This window comes from Saccopteryx bilineata, chromosome 5 (assembly GCF_036850765.1).
Source record: "Saccopteryx bilineata isolate mSacBil1 chromosome 5, mSacBil1_pri_phased_curated, whole genome shotgun sequence".
Classification (NCBI taxonomy): domain Eukaryota; kingdom Metazoa; phylum Chordata; class Mammalia; order Chiroptera; family Emballonuridae; genus Saccopteryx; species Saccopteryx bilineata.
Window position 1 is genome coordinate 257274582 of NC_089494.1, and position 19602 is coordinate 257294183.

A 19602-nucleotide genomic window follows, 5' to 3' on the forward strand; every position below is an offset into this window, starting at 1 on the left:
TGGTGAAGTTAAAAGTAGAGCTGTTCTCGTTATAATCAGCACGGGGACCCTGGATCGCAGGGTTCTTACGCTATGCCTCTTCTTCCTCTCTCTGCAATGTGCTCACTGAAGAACTCACAGGTTGTGCGGGAAACAAGACAAGAGGAATCCAACCAGAGGGGATCTGAGGAAGCACCACGGGGAGCATGCACTCAGTAAAACGCCAACAGTTTTCCATTTTCTTGAGTGCAGCATCAGTTACTGCAGATACGGTCACACCGACTACCTGTAATGATGTTACACCCAGTTCCCTCTGGTGTGTGCAGGGGCTGACCGTGAGGGTGGGGAGCACTGATGTCAACCCTGGGCCAGATGACGCCCACAGCTCCCTCCCCATGCCTGCACTAAATGTAGAGTTGGCTTGGGCTTCATAATATATTCAAGTCATTAAAATCTCATAAAAAGATTTTACTGGAGCCGATGAATATTTTGATAGATTTGAAGTGAAGAATAAGGTTCCACAACTATGCCAATAACTTAATAGTTTATTAGTCAGTCAACAATATTACAAATATTTAAAAATTACTTAATATAAATAGTTGGCAGCAAACTATTCCATTACAGAGTTAAATTACCAGTACAACAGACAGACTGGAGATTTAGACACCTGGAAGATAACAATAAAATAAACTAAAATATTTTAACAAAAAATTTTAAGCTGAAGGCGTTTACCTAGTGTCCATAAAAGCATGGGTTCTCTTTTTTATTTAGGAAAAAATAAAAAACGGCTTTAACACCTCATTAGGAATATAAAATAAAATCAACTGAAAATATTAATTTGCATATCAAAGAACCATTTATAATTACAATCCAAACACTCCATAAACCACTTGTGCGATTCTATACAGAAACTGGGAATTAGAAACTAGTTGCTTTAATATTACAAAGATTTCAGCTCCAAAAATAATTCAACATAAAATAAACTTTAGCAATTAGTGTCATAAAATTATATATTTCCACATAAAAATACAAAATAATATTAATGACAAGAATATGAAAAATTATTCCAAGTATTTTACTACTATTAAAATAAAATAAAACCCAAAAAAACAAAATAGAAATATGCATGAAAAAAGTCTCTCCCTTTGTTAGCAAAACACTATCCAAAATAACTACAATCATTTACATCAGTACAAAGATTTCTGGGTTTAAAAAATAGTTGCAATGACAAAAGGGGTATCTTTTCTGACAGTAAAAAATGACACTGTGGATAAAATCTGCAAAATATGCAATGAAAAAAATAAATTTGCCTTAAAAAGGTTTACACTGTTATTTTTTTTTTATACAAACATTAGAAACAGTATTGCACATCACAACACAGAATCGAGGTTAGTCAGCCTTCCAAAATGTGTTATATTCAAGTTTTGTAGCATCTTTGAGGAGAGGCTCTGTGCAGCCAGATGCAAGAGGGGTAAAATATCAAGTGTTTCCATACACAAATATATAAATGCTAAATGTTTCCTTCTTAACACAAAGTGTGGATTTTTAAAGTATTTTTTCCTCCACAGTCATACTTTTGGGCAGCAATAAGAACATTTAGAGAACACAAGTGAAGAAGCTTTGAAAATACAAAAATACAATCAAAATGAATAATTTTCTACAAAAATAGTAAAATAAATATGATCTGTAAATGAAAAAAACAAACTCCAATACAGTGTTCAACAGTTAGAAAATAAGAATGTAGTACATAAAAGAAAAAAAAGAGGTAGGGGGGAGGTGGGGAAGGAACGAAATATTAGACTAACAAGCTGTAATTGTAACAGAAACGCAGGTGAAACCAACCCCACGTCTCTGTCACTGTTACCCGTGGCCAAGAGGGTGTCCCCATTACAGTCCCTTCGTTCCCAATATTTATTTCTGTTTAAGAAGGGATAGTGATTTTCAACATCTCCAATTATTTTCATCATATAATTTATTTTAGTGTTCATTATTTAGTACATGAAAAGGCTCTTCAATTTTAAACATTAAGCAGAAATTATGAAAATAAAGTTTAAAAATCTGCGAAATTAAATATCTAAGTAATTAACATTGCAAAACTACTGATTTCTTTTCTAAATTCCAAAAATTGAGGTATAGCAAAGGAGATGTCATCAGTCAAAAAAAGTGTGCCAGAAAACAGCTGACTGCTGGAAAAATCTCTCACGGAGATATAAAAATAGTGCATAACAAATGTCAGATGGATCAAGGTTGGCAGGGCTAAGGATAGAAAAGAAGACTCCAAAAATTTGGAGGATCATGGTTAAGTAACAAATAGGGAACATTGACAAATAAATTAGTAAAAAGCTCTTCTGAAAACAGCATCAACTTTAAACATTAAAAACTTGAACCACAACCACAATAAAACAGCAGAGTTAGACATGAACCACGTATTGTACAGTACAAAAAGCACACCGTGGACAACCAATGTTCAGATCAACACTTTGCTCACGTGAAGGATTGTCCCAAGGGGTTGCTCTAAGACAACACCCTTGTAATTTTCTCTCTTTAGAGTCAAGAATCTTAGCTCTGCATTTTAAAAAACATTTACCATTGTTGGTGCTTTGCTTAGATTGCAGAGTAACTCTTACATTAAAATAGAGGGGCTGGTTGCATTAAAAATGTTCTAAAGAGAAAAAACCTCCCTATCGGCATTCTACTAGTGTTCAGTACCAGGAGAAACACAGCGGTGCGTAATCCCACGCCACTGCTCCCAAAACGGCAAGCAAAGTCGTTACCAAAATTCCTTCAACAAAATTCCTTAAAAAAGCAATTCTTAACCATTAAGAACAACAATGTTCCATGCAACAGTGACCCCAGTTTAGACAGAAGACCCCAATATACATAGGTCAAACATGTAAGCAAGTTCAAGCCAGATTTCACCATTGTCTTTAAGGTACAATTGAATTTTATGCAACTAGCCATCTATGTATTTCCCCATCTCCATTTTGACTTTACTTAAATTGACTCAAGTTTTGCATTCTTCTATAAAGTTCACTTGTTTAAATATGGGCTTCTTGTGGGTCTTACATTTGGTGACTGGTTAGCAGTGTGCTGGCCATCTTTGGTTTATAAAGAATGTCGTAACCATGAACTATCAAAGGGGCTCAAATCAACTTTCTTTAAAATTCTAGTATTTCTCTTTTATTCAGTCTTTATCTATACTAAATCACTGCACATGAATTAGAACCGCACATCACAAAATTGCACAGGGATTACAAATATTACATCCAGTCTGCATAAAATCGAATTCCACTACTGACCAGATCACAAAATGGCTGCACTCTCTAATCTAAAACTAATTTGCATATTGTACACATGTAGGACAATTTTTTAAACTTGAAGTCACAATAATGCATGCAAGTTTGCTTTTTTTAAACAAATTTTATAATTTGTTCATGCTACCTAGATTCAAGAGAGCTTTTTGTGAACGTTTGCAATACCTCACCTCTCATTAGTTAATAATTCTAGTGCATGCGTATGGTGTATACAGGTAAGTAAACATGCAAGTTTTTTCACATTCTAAAACTATGGCAGTTTAGGCCATATTGTGCTGCCTGCATTTATCTGCAATGCAGTGTGTCTCTAACGTTTTCAATCCCGTATTAACAGGTGGCATTTACACATAACACCTATATAGCAGCAAAGCTAATACAGCTTGTGATTAAAAATGTTTAAAAATAGCTAATAAATCAATTATCTTGAGGTATTATTTCTTGCAAGTCAAAATGGAGAGCAAAAAAATCAACCCTAATTTTAGTTTATGTATACACTGAAAATAGCAACAATAAAAATAAGCATTTGTAGCAGACATATTCCATCTTCACTATTATTTTGCTACCTTTGGTAAATTACTGGGGCGGATCTTGACGTTAAAAACCCACGTTTAGAAATAAGTGCACGCTTCACCCACTATATAGCAGCAGACTGTTTGCCCCTACGCAAAACATTCTCATATCTAATTTTAACTTTACATATAAAAATAACTTGGAAAAAATACAAAAAAACATTTTATTTTAACATGAAAATATCACAAAAATCAGTAAGCCTGAGATGTAGGGTTTTGGTGAAAAACAAGAGGCCCGTAGTGTTTTGGCTGCTGATAAAGATGCATGTATCGACAGCTGGGTGAACGCAGAAGATGCACTTATTTCTCCTGCATGTCAGTATCTTCAGACACAGTAAGCCACATGCAGCCTCCCCGTCCTTGTCAAACAGAGGCAGGGGCGCTACTCCTAGTTCCAGCGGAAGTGGATCTGACGCGGGCGGTCAGCGCCTTCCTTGACCAATGGCTTATGGAACTCACGTCCTGCACGCGAGTGGATATTTGCCCAACAAAACTCACAGTAATACTGCAGGCAAGTGACATTGGCACAAAAAAAGGGAGCAAATTTTCCACCACAGCGTGCGCCCTGGCATTCATCACACATCTGGTCATCAAGCACATATGGCTTCACCTCCACCTGGAAACAGAGGAGAATGTCCCATTAAGCCTGCTTCAGAAATCAAGTTTGTAACAATTTAAAATGTTTACAGGAAAAACAACATCATCATTAGCGATGAGACAGTAGGCAGTTTCCCAGAGAAATACTTTACCATATAGCAGGTTAAAAAAAAAATTTGTTCTTTTTATATGATATTTCATGTTCATAATTGACCATGTGATTAAATAAGCACTTGGTTTGGTAATTTTACTGTATTTTCAGTAACTTAATCTTCAGAGGACTATAAACTGAATGGTATTTACTATATTTTCCATTGACAGAAAATACTTTAAAAAACTATAAAAACCTGACTGATTTGCAAAACATTCCACCCTCGCCTTTCTTGAAGTTAACATCTTTAAAAAACCTGTGTGCTGTGTGTTAATATTTTCAGAGATGACTACGTGTAAAAAGTAAAGGGATATCAAATAGTCACAGAAGACAAATGGTTTTTGCATTTTTCCTTTCTCCTTCATCCCAGTACCACTGGGGAGACGGCGCCCCCAGCAGGCACTGGCCACGGCAGCCCCTCTCCGCTGCGGCCAGCGCTGTGCCCGGCTTCTAGTAGCTGGTCAGGACCAGGCTGCAGATCATTTTATAAAGGGCACGTCTAGACTTCTGTGGGTTTATAAGATAGAAAGTCAAAGTCCCAATGTGAAGGCCTGACTTGGTAGAAGACCTCAGATTCCAGTAAGGTTGGAACACTAAACCTCTTTTTTTTTTTTGTATTTTTCCGAAGTGAGAGTGGGGGGGAGGCAGACAGACAGACTCCCGCATGTGCCCAACCAGGATCCACCTGGCATGCCCACCAGGGGGCAATACTTGGCCCCTCTGGGGCGTTGCTCTGCTGCAACCGGAGCCATTCTAGTGCCTGAGGCGGAGGCCATGGAGCTGTCTTCAGCGCCCAGGCCAACTTTGCTCCAATGGAGCCTTGGCTGTGGGAGGGGAAGAGAGAGACAGAGAAAGGAGAGGGGGAAGGGTGGAGAAGCAGATGGGCACTTCTCCTGTGTGCCCTGGCCGGAAATTGAACCCGGGACTCCCATAGGCCGGACCAATGTTCTACTGCTGAGCCAATTGCCCAGGGCCCTGAATGCTAAACCTCTTAACCTCATCTGTTAACTGAGGATAAAAGAACCTGCCTCACAGAGTGAAGACTATGCAAATGAAAGCATTTAAGAGAGGGCTTGGCACAGGATAAATACTCCACAAATTAGCATTGGCTACTATTAGCTAAGATAGCCTTGCTTTCTTGCTTGTAATAACTTTATGAACGAAGAGGTCCAGGCGGCCTAAGATCTCAGCTTTCCCTGAGGAGAGCAGAGAAAACAGTATTTTAAGAGCTAGGTTTGAGATAAGGTAGTGTTTGCCCACCATAAAAAACAGTGACCTAACAATTTCTGTTCTGAATGTATTCTATCAAAATACTTGTATGTGTGCAGTAACTGAATATATAAGGGTATTTTCTACAGTATTATTTGTAATAAAAACACTAACGAGAAACTGGAAACAACCTAAAAGTTGATTAACTGTAACACAAACTTTCACAAGATGATGGAATAATATTGTTGCGTGTATTTATATTTCATGAACTGCGGTTAGGGTAAACACATTTTACATTGGGTTATTTTGCTTTTCTAAATTGTATCTTAAGAAGACAAACAAATGCAAATAACTTTTTACATTTTTAAAAAAATTAACTGAAAAGCCCTGGCCGGTTGGCTCAGCAGTAGAGCGTCGGCCTGGCGTGCGGGGGACCCGGGTTCGATTCCTGGCCAGGGCACATAGGAGAAGCGCCCATCTGCTTCTCCACCCCCACCCCCTCCTTTCTCTCTGTCTCTCTCTTCCCCTCCCGCAGCCAAGGCTCCATTGGAGCAAAGATGGCCCGGGTGCTGGGGATGGCTCCTTGGCCTCTGCCCCAGGAGCTAGAGTGGCTCTGGTCACGACAGAGCGACGCCCCAGAGGGTCAGAGCCTCGCCCTCTGGTGGGCAGAGCTTTGCCCCTGGTGGGCGTGCCAGGTGGATCTCAGTCGGGCGCGTGCGGGAGTCTGTCTGACTGTCTCTCCCCATTTCCAGCTTCAGAAAAATACAAAAAAAAAAAATTAACTGAAAAGTTCTCCTTGCCAAGTAAGGATTTTTAACCTTTTTTCCTTTGGCCTTTTATTTTTAATATTTGAAACAAATTCTAAAAGTTTTTATGTTCAATCTTTATCTTTCATCTTTCCCTTTATGGATTCTATCTTGATTGCCAGGCTGCTACTTTCGTTCATTATCTTAATTATAACTATAATTAAGGAAGAACTTTACTATGACCAAAAAACATATTAAGGTAGCATGGGAATAACTGGATGTCATTTCATCAGATGACAAACTCCGTGACCACAGGGAAGTGTCCCTTTGCTCATCACTTAGCATCTAGGACCTAGAAGAACATCTAGCAAAGCAGAAACTCTAAGACTATTTGAATCAATGTGGTACATTTACACATGCTTTCTGGGTTTCTTTCTCCTAGTTATTTCTTGCCATGGACTTTAAGCAAACTGAAGACAGTTTCTGTGTTATTTAATTCACTGCTATAATACTTCATAAAATGCTAACTGCAAGTATCAGGAGTTAATGTTAAACTATTGAATAAAATCTTACAAATGCAATTATTTCAATTAATTGCATTTTAAAATTATAGATTACTTTATGAAGCTACCGTAATCTACTTAATTTAAAATCATAGACTTCAAAGATGGAAAATTGGTTTTAAAACTGATTTATGGCCTGACCAGGTGGTGGTGCAGTTGATAGAACGTTGGACTGGGATGCAGAGGACCCAGGTTCGAGACCCCGAGGTCGCCAGCTTGAGTGTGGGCTCATCTGGTTTGAGCAAAAGCCCACCAGCTTGAACCCAAGGTCTCTGGCTCCAGCAAGGGTTACTTGGTCTGCTGAAGGCCCGTGGTCAAGACACATATGAGAAAGCAATCAATGAACAACTAAGGTGTTGCAACGCTCAATGAAAAAAACTAATGATTGATGCTTCTTATCTCTCTCCATTCTTGTCTGTCTGTCCCTGTCTATCCCTCTCTCGGACTCACTCTCTGTCGCTGTAAAAAAATAAATAAACTGATTTATGATTTTAGATAATAATCAATGTTTCTGATTAATAATAATCTCTAGCACTTAACTTGTGTCTGTGTAAAAGAGAATTGCATCAGTCCTTCACCTGTTCTTACTCTCATACTCCCTTAGTAGCACAGATCCGAAACGATCAACGTCTCATAGGGATGTCAATGCCTGTTCTTACTCTCATACTCCCTTAGTAGCACAGATCCATAACGATCACCTTCTCGTAGAGATGTCAATGCCTATTCTTACTTTCATAGTGCCTTAGTAGCACAGATCCGTAGCGATCACCTTCTCGTAGAGATGTCAATGCCTATTCTTACTTTCATAGTGCCTTAGTAGCACAGATCTGAAGTGATCCACTTCTCGTAGGGATGTCAATGCCTTTCTGAGAAGGCCCATGTAATTCACTTGTTCTGCGTCTGATTTGCCATCTGAGAATCAATACTCTCACCCATGTTCATCGCAGCATTAGTCATGGCGGCTGAGACATGGAAAAAACCAGAGTGTCCCTCGATAGAGGACTGGGTAAAGAAGATGTGGTACATACATGCAATGGAATACTACTCAGCCATAAGTAATGATGACATACTGCCATTTACGACAACATGGATGGACCTTGAGAACATTACACTAAGTGAAATAAGTAAATTAGAAAAAGCTAAGAACTATATGATTTCATACATAAGTGGGATATAAAACTGAGACTCATAGACAGAGATTAAAAGTGAAGTGGTTACCCTGGGGAAGGGGAGCAGGAGGGAAGTAAAGAGGGACAAATATATGGTGATGGAAAATGATTTGACTTTGGGTTATGGGCATGCAATGCAATCAGTTCAAATGCTATAGAGATGCTTTTTTGTTTGTTTTTTGTGACAGAGACAGAGAGAGGGACAGATAGGGACAGACAGGCAGGAAGGGAGAGAGATGAGAAGCATCAATTCTTCATTATGGCTCCTTAGTCTCCTTGGTTGTTCACTGATTGCTTTCTTATATGTACCTTGACTGGGGGGGCTACAGCAGAGTGAGTGACCTCTTGCTCAAGCTAGCGACCTTGGGCTCAAGCCAGTGACCACTGGGTCATATCTACAATCTCACGCTCAAGTCAGTGACCTTGGGGTTTGGAACCTGGGTCCTCCACGCCTGAGTCCAATGCTCTATCCACTGCACCACCTCCTGGTTAGGCTAAATGCTATAGAGATGTTAACCTGAAGCCTATGTGTTCTTAAGGACCACTTTTACTCTATTAAATTTAATTTCAAAATTAAAAAAAAAAGAATCTGTACTCTGCCCCAAATAATTGGTCCTTCACTCTCATTTTGGAAATAGAGGTATGACCATGCAACCATCTCTTCCCTCAGCATCTGCACATTAAAAAACTGCAAATAAATAATGGAGATAACCTCCTCTGTGATGTATCACCTCTCTGCAAAAGTAGGGTTTTGACAACACTCGGGGTCTAAAGCGTGACTGCACATTAGCCTCCCGGGGGGAGACTTAGCTGCATCCCAGACTAATTACAGCAGAATCTCTGGGTGGGACCCAGATGCCAAGGTTTTCCTAAAGCTCCCAGGTGACTTTAATATGCAGCCAAGGTTGAAAACGGCTGAATCAGAGGAACTCTACAGTTCGAACCAGTTCAAAAAATTTTGATATGCATGTTTGAATAAAAGCAGAGGCCCTTCTCTTAATTTTTTTTTTTGCAATATTTTACGCAACAATATAAACAAAAAAGCCAATCTACATGCATGAACTGAACCTATCTATGCTGTGCCTTTCTAAATGGTATGGTTTGGGAATTAAACTGATGACACTTCTCAAGTCTATGGTGTAGTCAATTAGCGTTAGTTAATCAGCTCTCCTGCTCCCCAAACAGTCTTTAATTGAGCAAACAGCCTCCAAGAAGAAGAAGTTTCAAGACACTGTTACACTGAGAAAGTAAGAAGCCACTCAAGTTATATCTACTAATTAGGGTATAAAAAAGTTTATTTACCTAATGTTCTTAGAATATCTCATATGTAGTATAAGTGTAAACACGATTATTTTAGACTATTGATTAGGTTATTTTTTTTAAAAACAAATAGGATTTTATTTTATAATTTTTTTATTTTATTTATTCATTTTTAGAGAGGAGAGAGAGAGAGACAGAGAGGGAGAAGGGGGGAGGAGCTGGAAGCATCAACTCCCATATGTGCCTTGACCAGGCAAGCCCAGGGTTTCAAACCGGCGACCTCAGCACTTCCAGGTCGATGCTTTATCCACTGCGCCACCACAGGTCAAGATTGATTAGGTTTATACAGAAACAATTCACAGGTTTTTAGTACGAAATCTGTAAGTGCACAGCCGAGTCCTGTCCCCCCCTTCCCCCTGTCGTAGATGGTGGCAGTACTGTGAGTGCACAGCCGAGTCCTGTCCCCTCCTGTCCCCTGTCGTAGATGGTAGCAATACTAAGAATCACTGCTGGCTTCCAGGTAGCATTCACAGGACTCCCTAAGAGTTCTTATTGTGATGACCCAACAATGCTACTGGGGAGTAAATGTGTTCAAGTGTAGCATAATTACTTTACTTTGTATACTTAGTTTATCTGCATATTTATTACTTATTTTTATTTTAGATTTTTAACAATGAAAAGTAAGTAATACTTGCATAGCCCTTAGTACCCAGCACTGTTCTCAGTGTGAATACACATATGTGCATTCATTTAATGTTCACAAGAACTCTGGAGGGAGGTTCAGGACTGGTTCTGCCCTATGATCGAGGAAGCAGCAGCACAGGAGGGTCCCCTGCCCAGATCACAGAGTAACAGTGGAGGGGGGACCCCGGCAGTCGGGCTCCAGGGCACAAGCTCCGGAACCAAGCTCGGCCTCCATGGTTAGAAGGACATTAAGACCTCATTGGTTAACACACACTTTTGACATGCCTTAAAATGACACCTTTTTTATGTTATACCTAAAGATGAAAGTACATTGAAGAATTTTACATTTCAGAGATATTTTGATGTATGTATCTTTCAGAGTTAAAGGACTATAAAAATGCGGAATTATATTAACTCTATTACCCTGACTCTCAGCACCTTACTGTGGGACATGAGCCATTTCCTCCCCGTGCATGACTTACGCGCTTATCGATGTCGCCGTGCTGGAGCTGGACAAACCGAGCGCTGATGGCAGCGATGTAGCTCTGCTGATTGGAGAACGCCACCCGACCGGCCCCTTTCGGGTACTTCAGCTCAGGATCGGTATCGATGCCGGCATAACACACTCCCCCGTACAGCCGGTCCATGATCATGGCAAGCTCCACTTCACAGGAAAAAGATGTTCACGTCAACTTTGAGAAAACACTGCAAAGCAACTGCTTCGAAGTGCTTTTATTCTGTTTAAAACATCCATTGGATGCACATCCCTTCCTGCTCTTCCCCGCCCCCAGCGCTTTCCCTGGTCCGTCAGCCCGCGCTGCTCTCCGAGGCAGCGGCTCTGTGGGAGCCGTCCTCAGCTCTCTGTGCCGCCCGCCCGCCGGGCTCCTCTCCGCACTGGGGTCTTCCCCGTGGACTGTAACTGGTCCCATCTTAAAACTCTCAACTGTTTCTTCCTTCCAGTGAGTGCTTCATTTCTCTGTTCCCCTAACTGCTAAACATTTCTTTTCTATACTTCCTAATCCCTCTCTTCTCATTCTTTGTTCAACCCTTCACAATCAGACTTTCACCCCAAAACTCCACTTTAATTGCTCAATGCCAAGTCACCTTCCCACACTCAAGTTCCATGGTCAATCTTCCCGTAAGCAGCACTGCACATAGTTCATCTCTTTCTTCCCCTTGAGATCTTTTCTCCATCCAGCTATCAGGATCCACTTTTCTACCAGTTCTCCTCCTGCCTCACTGTGACCCCTTCCTGGGCTCTCCTGCCAGCCCTTCCTCAGCCCCTTGACTTTCCAGGGCCAGAGGACTCAGCTTTCAGTCCGGGTTTCTCGCTACACTCGTGGCTTTGGTGACTTGGTCCTGTCATAGCTTTATTAGCACCTATCCGTTCTCAGCTCCTCCATCCCTCCCGCTGGGGCCGTTCCTCTGGCCTCCAGATCCATCTGTCTACTGTCTACCGGACAACTCGCATTGACACTTCAGACACAGCGACACTCAGCACTTTCAGAACGGCACTCCTGAGCCCGCGCCACCCACTGAACCTGCCCAGCGAGTTTCTGCTGAGCCGGTGAGTAAGCAAGGACGGGGGGAGACAGACGAGCTGGCAAGTCAGGGCCGGGCCTTCCCCTCTTCCCCGCCGCACAGGTAGTGCAGGAACCTGATTTTCAGACATTATCTAGAATCCCATCAGCTCACCACTGCCACTAACATCCTGTTCCCGGACCACGGCGACAGTCTGGTCTCTGCCTCTGATCCCTCCCTTGGCCGCCCCAAGTGTTTTGGCAGAAGAGCAGCAAGTGTGGTTCTTTAAAAAATATACAGGTTTCTCTTGCCATCTGAAAGTAGAAGGTTCCCTCTGAAACCTTTTGTAAAGGTTATTAAAATTTAAAAGCAAAAATTCTCTCTATATTTCTGTTTGATCGTAAACAGGCACTAATGTAGGTAGTTTTGTAAAAGGGAAGTAGTATAAAAGAATTCAAAATTCTGAAAGGCAGAAATACTATATTAGATAACAATAGTTTCCCTAAAATCTCTACTTGGGAGCTCTGAGTGGTGCCACAGCTTTCAAAACCAAGACCCGAATCTTCCCCCCAGCCCACCCCTTCTCCACCATTTCTTAATGTAGTGAAAGGTAGCACTATCTTCCTACCTAGCGCCCAAAGACTGAACGCTCAGGTTCAACCTTTGCATTTATCTTATGACATCTGTTCACTTGGCTCTTTCTCCACTGCCACCAAAATCCAAGCCACCATCACCTGTCCCCTGGGCTGCAATAACAGGAAACCAAATTGGTCTACCAATACCTACTCTCAACCTGGCTCTCCACTCCATGAGTCATTAGCTAATTTGATCTTTCAAAAATGCAAATGTGATGATATCTCCTTCTGTTAAAAACACTCTTTCTTGGTTCCCTGTTGCTCTGAGAATAAAAACCAAAGTGACCCTACTAGAGCTGTAGGTGCAGACTCCTCTTACCTGTCCAGTGCCTCCTCGTGTCTCCCCTCACCCCGACGCCCGAGGAGGTGCCCTGGGCTTCTCAGTCCCTCTCACGCATTCTGCTGCCCTCCACTGAGGCCCTTTGACGAGGCTGTTCCCTTTATCTGAAAACTCCTCCTAACACTCCTGACCACTCCAAACTACTCCTTCTGTGTGAGTTTCAGATGTTAGCTCAACTACAAGTCTATTTAAAGTGCCAGACTATATCACCTTCTGTGGTCATATGCTTTTCTATTCTCTACGGTCTTCCTTTGGAGCTTTTACATGTGTGAACAGTTCTGTAGCCTATTTCTCCCATACTGGCAGAGGGTGTTCCAGTGACGAGGCACTGACCCCTGCACGGGCTACACAGTGCCCTGACACTTCCTTGTACAGTGGCCACTTACAGCTACAGTTACGGTCCTCTAGGCATCTTCCAGTAAATCTCTGCTTCCTGAGTACTGACAACATGAGTGTATCACTCACTTAACTCAAGTGCTGGTTTTTATACCCTATATTTCTATTTTACATATCAGAATCAACTCACATTAAAAAAACAAAAATGGCCACAAATTCTCCTATCTTAGAAAGTTATACATAAGAAGTCAATTTTTTTTACAGTCTGTGAAGTTAGCTACTGATATTGACAGATGAGTGTCCAATTCTCCAGTTACTTGATGGTTTCAAGAACGGCTCTCAGAATTTGTCTCAGAATTCTGTCATTAGCAACTACTAGAGCATGAGAAATATGAGGAATCTGGCCCTTACCTGCCCAATAGTGTCATATACATGATAGTCACCAAATGTTTACTGAATTAATTTGTATTTAAATGATTAAAGAATCCCACACAACTTGTTAGCATTCTACTCACCAGCCCGCAGTGGCCTAGGAACACCTCCCACAAAAATGGTTTTTCGGGGATCCAGGGGCTGAGAACCATCCATCACGAAGTCACTATCACTTAAATTCCAAGGACGGATCTGAACCTATGAAGAAAAGAACATTATTTTATTGGGTCTTATTCCCTTTACAGTGTATGCTGTTTTGTATTGGTTATCAATGATTTTTTCCATTGTTTAAAAGTTTGGATAGTTGGATTTGGAAACAAATTGTTATTTTTTTATCTAGGAACTATAAATTAAACAACTTTTTAAAACCTAAACTCAACATGGTTTAACTGTTTTCCACTAACAATCATTTCAAAACTTTTTGGAAAATGTGTACTTGTAGCTTTGTGATCATGTGGTGTTTACTTACTGGTTTGTCTTTGATAGTAGGGCTGGAAACACACAGATAGAGTTTCCCATCTTCTTCAATACAGGCATCGATGAGGGCCTGAACGGAGCTCTCCTCTTGAAAGAGGAGGAATGCGTAGCCTGTAGTAACCATGACAAAGGAGGCAATATATCAACAGATGTGATAATATCCCAAATTTCATTACTGTTTAGAAAATACAAGTTGTTTTAAGGAAAGAAACTTATCAAATAGGACTAGAATCATTACAATTTCTACAGGAGAACACAATACCCAATGGAACACATACACAAACATCCTCAGTAAATGAGCTACTTTATATATAGCACTTACTATCCAGTACCGTGGTAAAATTTTTACATTAGCTATTTTATTTGCTGTACATGAGTCTAAGAAACATTATTCCTACTTTATAGAGAACATACTGAGGTATCAAATGGTTAATAACTTGTTTGAAGGCAGTCACATAGCAAGTAATTGGCTGAGTAATTTAAACTCAGGTCAGTCCCATGCTCTTTCTGGTAGTGATAATGCCTTCTCAAACAATTTGGAAAGATTAATCAGTTGAGCACATTAGAACCTGAAGTTTTCTATAAATGCCTTCAGGGTAAACAGTGTTTTTCAACCACTGGTCTGTGGGCTGCTTCCGGTCCTCCAGAAATTCTGTGCTGGTCTGAGAACGAGTAAACCACCCAGATGTTGCATAAAGATTATAGACCCAATGATTATAGACTCTATAATCTTCATTTCTGGCAGACTGTCATTGGTTCACAGACTGGCGGTTGAAAAACAAGGACTCGAACATATTTTTAGACTATAGCACACTTGGAAAAGCCAAAGAATTTCCATAGTAGAGGGATAACTCTACGGTCAACTTGACAAGTTCCAAATGGTACTAAGAAAACTATCTTAAAGAGGTTAGAGTGAAGCAAGTTCCTTCAGGAGGGGTCAGAACTTTCAAAGCCAGCCTCACTGGGATGAACAATCTTATCCGTCTGGAGACTGTTTAGACTGCTAGACCCGGGCTCTTGCTCAGGTTCCTTGTCACCGGAAATACGGACTTCCTCCTTTCCTGGTGACACCAACTGTCAACCCTTAATCAGTCGTGCCCCCAGCAGGCAGAGTAGATTTTGTTATTAAAAGGTATCAAAATTTACATTCCAGGTTTGCTATTATGTGATTATTTCCAGCAGCTGATAACTATAAATAACCTAAAAATCTCCCTGTCCTTGACAAGACTGCTGTGCAGACACGGAGCACTCTAACCCAGTCCTACACGAAGAAGCCACCCAGCAGTCCGTGCACGTCTGTTCCACTAAACAAGGAAGTGTGAGGTCATATTCTACACAGAACTCAAAACACACTGCTTGCTGCCAACAGTGGCTTTTACTGCCACAAAGGTCTGATGTGACACAGAACTACTACATTTTAATAAAAATACATCATTTGATGGCATAAATAAAACATCAAACCAATTTACACAAATAAAAACTTATAATGGTACAATTACATAAGATTAAGTAAGCAGTGCATCTTGGAACCTTTCTGTTAGAAACAATTTAAATATGCTTGAAAAAATTAAAAGAAAATGAAGACTGCTTTTCTTTAAGTGAAGGCTTTACTTTTGATACAAAGCTGAGCATTTGAGAGCTGTAATTGTTTTATAATAATAGAAAAGATATAAGGCTAATGTACTAAAATAGTATTTTAAATTTAATATTTTTAATGTTGCTTAAGTTTTATGATATTACTTTTTGATATAATTATTCTCATATTAATTTGAAAATACTTTAAATTCAATATTTTTAATATTGCCTAATTATTTTTTGTGATTATTAGGAAAGAAATGTTTATATCACGAAAAAATAAGCAACATGGTGAATAAACTATGATGTAGCTAAGGAAGACCATTAAATATTAAATTACTATTACCAAAAATAAACCGTCTATAGTTGTCTAGAATTTATTAGAGAACTCTAATATTTACAAAGGGCGACCCTCACTCACAGCCTTAATTGCAAGGTAGCTTCACCAACTGGAAGCTTCTACACCAGTTTCCCAATCCATGAACAACGATGAATCACGGCAACGACAAAAACGCTTGCCGAGTTCGGAAACTCTGGTCTTTGGCAACGGCTACAATGAACTACAATTGTAGTTCCAAAACAACCCTGATTTGGCATGCTGATATATACATATTTTTGTTTTCAGTCTCAGATAAACTAACAACCACCTCAAAAGCCACAGCGACGACCACACACACACCACAGCCACAAAGACAGCCAGTGTTCAGTTTCACTCCATTTGTGCCAACCCACCTTCCCAGGCTTGTTGTGCACTGTCCCCTCGGCTCGGGTAGAAACATGTATGTCTCCACACAAACCAAGTCTGAGTCTCTTTAAAATTATACTTCAGTTCCTGCTTGTAACTCTTTCCAACAACTTTTTATCTGTCGACTTGCTCAGCACCTTCTGGATTTAGTTCCAAACTTCTCTGTGAGGCGTTCCCCTGCCTAGTTCAGGTCCAAGTGACTTCTCTAGCCTACAGTTGTTGATATCACTTATCAAGCAATTATTAATACATATTACTAAAAACACAAAGATGAGAAGATGAGTAAAGACAGTCTCACAGATTATTGGAAGACTCTGACAAATAAAATAACCATGTATTTTTAACGTTGTGGGAGTGTCATACTGCAAACTGACAAATGCTGGGGAAGAGAATGGTGTTAGGACAGACTAAACTTCGATCTGACCTCACTGGGGGGGGTCCTGGTAGAGTCCTGTGCGCATGATATTTAAGCTGAGATAAACAGGCGGTGGAGATGCAAGGACACTGTTAGAGCCTTCAGGCCAAGAGAAAGCTCTACAGGAGAGCCCTGAGAGTAGGAGGGGGCAAGGCCAGACGGCAGAACCAGAGGGAACAGGAAGCAATAGTGGGAGAAGGAAGGAGGGAGATGTGCCCTGACCAGGGACCAAACCTGCAACCTTGTTTCGGGACAATGCTCTGAATTGACTGAGCTAACTGGCCAGGGCCAGGCCATAGCTTTTAATAGATTCTTATAGAGGCCTGGGACCAGAACCCCTGCTCCAAAGGCGTTCTCAATCCCTAAGTATATGGTCTAAAGGCATAAAAAAAATCATTGCTTTATTAAATTTCTTTAAAATATTACATGAACTAGCAATGGAGGTTCTATGATTCTCAATGACAGAAAGTAGAGATAGCCCGTATAATTCATCCCCAGAAACCCTTAGCTAATTTTTCTGCGTCAATTACTCTAACATGTTTCCTTTCCCAGAGCCCAAATCAGCCCATTTACTAGATCTAGTGGAGTGTTTTCAGGCTTGAAAATTCACTCAGCCATGAAAATAAGTGTATTTTTTCCCCTAAAACTGTACTTCAATAATACAGTAAAAAGTCTCACTGTCTCAGCCTCACCCTTGAACACCTCGGGGCAGCCGCCATAAGAAGTCTGACCAAGTGGAGTACCGCTCAGCTCTCTCCCTGCCCTCCCTGCTCCCCGCTGAGGGGGGCCTGGCTTTACTCAAACGTGTGTTAGCATGGCTGGTGCTCCGTCCTCCGGCGGCCAGCCACACGCACCCCAGCATCAGTGACTGGCACCTAGGTCTTTCCTGACACCCGTCTCTCTCTAGTTGGTCTTTGGTGCTCGGTCACTTTCTCCTTTGGCTGAGTTCACCAACACTGAACACACTACTCTGCTTTGGTCCATGTTATCTGGAAAACACTCACGGGAATTCGGCAATATTTAAACTACTCACAGGTTTCTTTTTAATCTCACTTCACACAGACTTTACTTTCACTGAGTAGAGAGGCAGTTTTAACATTATTTATGTATTGAATTGAATGTATGGGGGTGACAGTGGTTAACATGACTATACAGGTTTCAGGCGCACAATTCCATAACACATCTCTGTGCAGAGGTGTCCTGTGGTCACCACCCCCTCCTAATGGGAGGCAGCTTTTCATATGTCTGTATTCACATGACTTGAAATGATGCTTTAGACATAAATGATGCTTTAGCCATTTCAGTCTTTGAACTCATCATCAAACCATCACAGAGGAAGCACAGCATGCCCCCTGACTCCCTACTGGCTCACAGAGAAAAGGAATAGCTCTGAGGGGCAGCTGGCCTCACTCCATACCTATTACCAGCCTCTACAACCATATTGCTAGTTTTTATACAAAGATGTAGTCGTCTTCAATTTTAAAAGAAAACAGAAGTAATTGAAATTGTCTCTTTCATCTGTACACAACTGATTTCCGAGAGAATGTTAGAAACTCTTACCTTTTGGTGGAAAATAGGACTTGCTTTCTGCTTTATGAGGCCAATCCACTACCAAAGGCCCGAATCGTCTGAAGCTAGCAGTTATTTCATCTGAACAAAGTACAGTAAGACGCATTAGGAAGTTTTATTGATTCATTACAAATATCCCGTACTTTGTAAGTTACTTTAAAGATTTAATATTTAAAAGTATCAAATAGCCTAAGATAAGCTAGAATACAATCACTGAAAACATATACTTATTACATTTTAATATCCTTATTAAAATTACATATAAAAATAGCTATTTTGTCCAAATAAATTCATTTTTAAGTAGCATACTGGCTAGAATAATCAATTCAGTGTGACTTTCAAAGTTTTATATAAAACTGCATGGATAATAATGAATTTATAGTATACTAAACTTTAAATACCACTGGCTTGCAGAACATGCCAACATTATGCTAAGTGAAATAAAGAGATCCATCACTGCTCCCTGAGTCAAGTCTGGGAGAGAAACACAGCTGAAACGAGACGTGGAAATCTGGAACACTCATAAAATATACTACAACTGGACACACTCCAGGAAGCTTCACTGAAACATGCACAGGTCCAATCCAAACCCACTCTAGGTCCTTTCATCCCGTGGAAACCTTATTATACTGATCACTACACAGAATAATCTAGTAATTTATTGAATCATTGAATCACTTCTTAGTTGTGAAAGAGAATAGCAGATTTCCCACAAAAGAACATACTTAAAAATATAAGTGGGATATGACCTAGGGTATGAAAATTTTTATAAAAAAATGCTCACAGTAGCAGTAAGGATTATAAAATATAATGTAAAAAAATAAACATTAAAAAATTATTTGTTCAATTACATCCACAGTTTAGCAAGTGACAAAGTATTTAAAACGAGGATATCTATTCTAACTGAAAATCTCTAGAGGTAAAAAAATTCCGTACCCCATAAACATCACATTTCAATTTTTTTTTAAGCCCAAATCATCAACTTGCCTTCATCAATATCTGGAGGAAGACCACCAACAAAGACTTTCCGAGAGAAGCGTTCTATTCGCTCTCCATTCTGATGAGCTGAGTAACATGTAGGTGAATTTAAAACACCAACTTGATCATTGTGACCATCGTCCAGCAAGCCATCATCGATTGGAAAAAGGGAAGAACGACCTGAAATATAAGAACAAATGTAATTTGAATCTCAGACCTGAGAAAATGATACATCAAAAGTCAAGCATAAAAGGAGCAAGGACAAATTCAATGGTTTAAAAAATGAAGGTGATACATGCATAAAAGTGAAAGGAAATTGATAGTTTAAGGTTTTGATT

General features: G+C 40.3%; 1 protein-coding gene across 6 annotated transcripts in view; it reads right to left on the bottom strand.

The window, feature by feature from the left end:
• Window positions 1-504: 504 nt before the first annotated feature.
• The window catches only part of CPEB2 (cytoplasmic polyadenylation element binding protein 2), a 61713-nt gene continuing 42615 nt past the window's right edge, over window positions 505-19602 (bottom strand). For all 6 annotated transcript variants that reach the window (XM_066278634.1, XM_066278632.1, XM_066278630.1 and 3 more), the window contains 6 exons: window positions 19274-19444; window positions 18278-18367; window positions 13975-14093; window positions 13589-13703; window positions 10724-10905; window positions 505-4478 (listed from right to left, as the gene is read on the bottom strand). In XM_066278634.1, the coding sequence (XP_066134731.1) occupies window positions 4251-4478; window positions 10724-10905; window positions 13589-13703; window positions 13975-14093; window positions 18278-18367; window positions 19274-19444 (905 nt within the window). In that variant the 3' untranslated portion in view covers window positions 505-4250. The remainder of the gene's footprint in view (window positions 4479-10723; window positions 10906-13588; window positions 13704-13974; window positions 14094-18277; window positions 18368-19273; window positions 19445-19602) is intronic.